This window comes from Pezoporus occidentalis, unplaced genomic scaffold, assembly GCF_034315485.1.
Source record: "Pezoporus occidentalis ecotype Australia unplaced genomic scaffold, CSIRO_AGI_Poc_V1 ctg22, whole genome shotgun sequence".
In the NCBI taxonomy this organism is placed as follows: domain Eukaryota; kingdom Metazoa; phylum Chordata; class Aves; order Psittaciformes; family Psittacidae; genus Pezoporus; species Pezoporus occidentalis.
The window spans coordinates 5,748,653-5,754,652 of NW_026914072.1; the positions used below are offsets into that span (position 1 = coordinate 5,748,653).

Sequence of the window (6,000 nt, forward strand, 5' to 3'; positions counted from 1 at the left end):
TTTCTATTTAAGTATAAATGTTAAGGGAGGTAGAGCTGTAACTGGACTTCCTGCTCATTCCATAACTCAGTCAACTTGATGCCACAACACGTTTTTACTGCCTGTTTTAAAATTGGCACAGGGTGTAATTACTCTAAAGTCAGTAGAATGGTGCTGTAGTTGGATGTGGCTCCTGATTTCCCTTTTACTCCCTCATTCATCTTGTCCTGTTGATCCTTACCAGTGCTAGCCTAGGCAGCAGACTTATGTAATAACTGATGTCAAGTTTTGTGCATTTTTCTTTATTACCGGTAGGACTAAGCGACAGCATAGCCACTTATTAGCTTGTTGGAAGCTATTTTGCTACATTGCTCCTTGTTGGTGACTGGGGCTCATAAGTAACCTGACAACTTGCAGACTGGGGTCCTCTGGAAGTTGTGGGAGAGTGTATTCTAAATCGTTGGTGTGTCAGAGGTATGGGGATGTAGATCTTCCTGAGGTGTTTCATTTCTGGAGTAACCATGTAGCTGGCTTGAAAAGCTGCCTGCTGTAAGGGGAAAGGGAATAAATGTTCCAGGGTTTCAAGGAAAGCAGTGCCGGGAATAAATGTTCCAGGATTTCAAGGTGAAAGATGATTTTAAACCCATAGTTTTAAAAAAAATTTCACATCCAGAAAAATATTCATGCAGATGGAGAGAGGAAATCTTAAGGAAGACGAAGTGACAGTGAAACATTTCTTAAAAGCCATTGTGTGCTTTAATGGAGAGGTTATGACTACAGATAATGTAATAAACCTTCTGTGAATTACTACTTCCTGAAAGACTACATGAAACCTCACCTGAATAGATAAAATTAATAGTATTGATTGCATTTGCCATCAGGTTTTCGAGACTGGGTTCCAAAGGAGCTGCAGAGAGTGGGTTGTGTGGAGCTGCTGAACACGGTGCAGAGGCGAGTGAGGCCCAAACTCCACGTCTTTGGTGGGATTCATGAAGGTAAGGAGCAGCTCTACTCCCCTCTTCCTTCTCAGGCTGAGTTCAAAGCAGCATATTTTGATGGTGTACTGCGAAGGATGGAGCTTTGAGTGACATGATTTAGTGTGAGGCATCCCTGCCCCATGGCAAGTGGGCTGGAACTAGGTGATCTTAAGGTTCTTTCCAACCCTGTTCTATGGTTCTGTGGTTCTATGATAATGGCATACTGGGCTAAAGTAGAGAGGGAATAGAGGGACATGATAGCAACCACAGCACTTTGTAAATGTATGCCAAAATTAAAGCAGACTGTTTCAGGAACTTGTGCTGCATTTAGCCACCTACATCTTTTACTGTGCAAAGGTTGTTCTCTGCAGGTTACTTGAAAGCAATTCAAATTTTGACAAACTTGGTTGGGGAAACAGATGAAATTCCCCACACTTGCAAGCCAAGATGAAAATTATCTCCATTATTCCAAGTACAGGAGCCAAGAAAGATGCTGGGTTAAAAAAAGAAAATTGAAATAACTTAGTGTCTCAGCTCACCTCCTATGTTTAAAGAAAAGCAAAAAGGCAGTCACCTTGAGTCAGACATCAGGAGGGGACATTGCCAGAACTCGCTTTGCATACATTTCTAAAAGCATCCTATAATACATCCGACAGTCTCATTTTAGAAGAGGTATTTCCCCACTGTCAGTAGCAGATCAGGGAGAGTGTGAAGCTTTGAAACAATGATCTGTTTGTGGCATTGGAAGAGACTAAGATATTAAATACATTTAGGAGATACTTAAATACTTAATACAATTTTGTAGCTTTCATATGGCTGAGAGACAAATACTAGGAATTCTGCCTGGGAGAGCATGCAAGACTTTGTGACCCTAGAATTCAAAATTACACATTAAGTGCTTTATATTGTCCCCCTTGGAGGTGTCTCCATTGACTCTAACTAGGTTCTCCATAGGCTTAAAGACTGGGAGGACTTAAAAATAAAAAAGGACAGTTTCTCAACTAATGGTGTTGGTTTTTCTGAAGCCCATGTGACTTGATACAATGAATTTCATAACTGGTTAATGTAAATAAATAGTTTGTAATGACCTTAAGTATAGTGGCGAGTAGCAGTCTTTTAATGCACCCAGAAAAAGACCAGATACTTTGTATAAATATTATTCCTTGCATATAAGAATAAATGAATGCATCAAGACTTGCAACTGAAACATGCAAATTGTCTACAGCTTTCATAGGCAAATTGGACAATGAAACTTGTAATAGTGTTGAGTAAGGGCACAGTAAGGTATTTTAATGTACAAGATCATTGTCATGAGGAAGCACCGAGGAACCAGGTAGCACTGTAATTTAAATTTCATAGTAAAGGTGGCAGTACATATTAAAAGTGAACATTCATATAAATTCTTACGAGAATACTAACAAAAAAGTTAAAATTCCACTTGGTGCTTACACAGAAGACATAAGAATGGCTTGTTTCAGTACAGAAAGACAAAGGCAAGTGATAAAAGCATTATCTTACAGTGCAGTTAATTCTCCTCCAACTCCAGCTGAGATGAACATGCGCCACATTCCATTAGATCAACAAGAGACTATCCACACATTTTGGTGATGCAGGCTTTTTTCTTGGTTGATAAGCAGGAACAACCATGAGCAAGATTTTTCCCACCATGAGATGATCTAAATCAAAATTGCCTGTCTAAATAAATAAAGTAATATAGGCAGATAGTGCAGAAATTCTGAAGTGATTATTCTTTCTGATAGACACTGTGGGTAGCTGCATTTATCTTAGCTTTCAGGCAGCAGTGATCTGTACTGTATCATTATGGTTTAAAAGAAGAACATTTTCCCCCATGGGTTTGTGATGGGAAGTTCTCTTCCTACATAAAGCTGTTTTTATTATTTACATTTATTTATATTTTTAAGTACATTTGGTGCCAAATCTTCCTAGAGTTTTTCCTATCTTTATTGGCTTTTTGTGGATGTCAGTTGAAAATAATGGCAAAGCTTTGCTCACCTTTTACACTGGTGGAATGGGAGTCCCTATCTCCTTATCCATGAGAGAATCTCTGTAAGGATTGCTTCGGCCATCTCAGTATCTTTGTACTTCTGTTAATTCGTTTTCTCACATCACATTTGCTGAATTAAGGCTCAGGTGTAACTCAGTTTATGGTTCACTATAGTTTTCTCTACTTGCCCAAAATTACTAGGCTGCACAACCCTCTGTTACACCCTATTCCTGTGCAGCAAGTGGGAGACAAGATAGAGGCCAGCAGAGAACCAGCATTGCTGCTGGTTCGTTAGACACATGCAACAAGGGCATTGCTGGCCAGATATTTAGAAGGTTGAGAGCAGTCTTTACCTTCCTAAAACTGATGCCATGGTGTTACTGAGGAGTCAAGTCCTTGGCATGCTGAAAAACCTGTGATTAATATTTACTTCTTGCTTTTTTTTTTTGTTTGGGAATGAATTACCAAGATCCCTTCCTAATAAAAAGCAGTCATCTGTTTAACCTTCACCTCAATTTTCTGCTTAAACTAGGGGTTGTCCATTGACCTCATGTGCTCTATTGTATTTATAGCAGCAGACTCCTTAGTCATGAATTTCAGTGGTAGGTAACACATATATACATGTGGGTGTGTATAAAGAACCATATATATGCGTAGTATATGTATAGTAAATATGTATGTGTGTATATTTTTTACCTGCTAATGAATTTCTGAGATTTCACAAGCCAACATGATCACCAGCTTGGCAGTCCTGCGATGAGGAGCTGCATGATAAGCACTAGCATGGGGTTCATTGCATAGGGAGGGGTTTTTGGAGGCAAAACCAGAGTTCCTCCTAAAGCTTTTGCTCCTGATGGGTCTTTTTCTTACACATGCATTATAGGCATACAGACTCCAGCTCGCTAATTAACTAATTAGAAAAAGTACATGTGTGGTTTTGTCTTTGTTTCTGATCCAGTTGCAGCAGAGGATTTTCCACTGGGGAAAGAAGTTTGAACGTAAACCAAAAGCATCAGCTCTTATTTCAAATACAGTACATTGTGGCTCTTATTTTTTTTCAATCAAGCCTTTGTGGCAGCTTTCATTTTGAAGGGATTAATTTAATTTTATTCCAGAGCATTGATCCCACAACAAGCTCTCAGTGCAGCTGCCGACGGGCAGTATCACTTGTTTATATTGCAGTAAGTGTGACACATTCTTCCTACAGGTTATGGCATTATGACAGATGGTTACACAACGTACATCAATGCTTCAACGTGTACAGTCAGCTTTCAACCAACCAACCCCCCAATTATATTTGACCTTCCAACCCCTCAAGGATCATGAAGCACTACTGCACATTTGGAACTGGGAAGGTCTATAAACTGCCATTTTCTAATTATAAAACTTACATTCTGTTACATGCTTACTTCAAAATTGGGGGAGGAGAATTTGGGGGAATGGTGGGGTTTTTGTTTTGGGGTGGGTTTGGGGGTTTTGGTTTTATCTCTGTTTTTTGTAAATTGCTGGTACTAAAAAAAAAACGAGAAAAGTTAGAGGTTGTGCTTTTTGGAAATGCAGCATTCATTTTGAATTTATGAGGCATTGTGAATTTGTAAAATCAATTTTGTTGTTTTTTTTCACTAAATTTGCCATTGTAAATTGTTATAGTGTTCTCAAAAGGACAGCCAAGCTTTCTTTTAAGAAGTGAGAGACCTTATTTTACTATTATATTATAAGCTAAAAGATAGGCAGCATTTAAAAACACCCAAATTTGCACAACTTATGTTATTGTCGGGGTTTTTTTAAGTGTCTTCTTTTTTTCCCTAGGTCTAAATGTTAGTTTTTCATCTCCATTTATATCATTTTTTTTAGTGGCACAAACAGTATTTTGGGGTCCATTTGCCTCTTGATACGTTTACATGTACTGAAACTTGTTTCTGTTAACAGTAGAATGCAGCAAGGGGTAAATAGACTTCTCAGTTGTTTGTTTCTACCTGCTTTATACATTAAAGACTGACAGATAGCCACAGCCTGTATGTGATAGCTATCTTTTATTGTTTATTTTTAAATTATTTTAGCTTTAAAAGACTGGGGGTGAAAGCTGCAAAGAGCAGGTATTTCATGCAGTAAAAAAAAAAATAATGTAAATGCGGACTCCTTTTAAATATGAATTTATATATATATGTATTTTTTGTGCATTATAACTAAGCTAGGATTTAATATTGCCGGTACAGCATCTACAAAATTATGCTGTACAGCACATCTAAATTATGAAGGATGTGACACATTTTCCAAGTGCTCAAGGCCTTCAAGAGCCCAAGTTAAATCTTTGTCGTAGTTCAGGCATGTATAGAGTCAAATGGATACAATCAAGCCTAACTAAAATAAGGCTTAGTTGTCCTTTATATTTAAATATTATTCTTGTCTTTTTATTTCCTTTTTCTTATTTTGCACTGTGTGTAAATGCAATCTCGCTAGCACAAAATATTGTTGCAGATAGGTATTTCTGTTCTACCACTGTAAATGCTATTGAGCTTTGTTCTGTTTTATGTTACCTTGTTAATGGAATTTAGAAAAGCAGTTGTTTCTTTAAATTTATTGTGACATTATATCTAGCGGCCTTTATATGCAAATAAAATTGCAAGATTTTTAAATATGTGGGTTAAGGGAATTCTGCATTTTTCTGTGGCATTAACAGCTGGGGGGGGCAGTAATAAGGGTAAGTAAGAACTTTTCTATTTCTCAATAAATTTTTATTGCTTACCATTCATAGGATGTCGGTTGGGTCGATAAAACACTCAGGCTTTCCCTTCTGTTTCTCTGCCATCCATCTTTCCATTCCTTTTAGACAGAAGAGATTTTTGTCTTCAGGTGTTGTAATTCAGTGCAACCAAGTTTGCGCAGTTAAGCCTTGTAGGATGCTATTCCAGATGACATGAGGAAAAATTGATTAGGCAGTAACCTTTGTACTTCCTCACTTGATCATTAGTACCGAGCTGCAGGTGCCTTGTGGTCATCCGCTGTGGATTAAGAAATGAATAGTCATAGATTAAATCT

The 6,000-nt window shown here is 37.8% G+C and overlaps 1 protein-coding gene across 2 annotated transcripts in view; it reads left to right on the plus strand.

Annotated features, from left to right (window-relative positions):
• The window catches only part of MPPED2 (metallophosphoesterase domain containing 2), a 101,837-nt gene extending 96,240 nt beyond the window's left edge, over positions 1–5,597 (plus strand). For both annotated transcript variants that reach the window (XM_062620343.1, XM_062620344.1), the window contains 2 exons: positions 861–974; positions 4,169–5,597. In XM_062620343.1, the coding sequence (XP_062476327.1) occupies positions 861–974; positions 4,169–4,287 (233 nt within the window). In that variant the 3' untranslated portion in view covers positions 4,288–5,597. The remainder of the gene's footprint in view (positions 1–860; positions 975–4,168) is intronic.
• Positions 5,598–6,000: the final 403 nt, after the last annotated feature.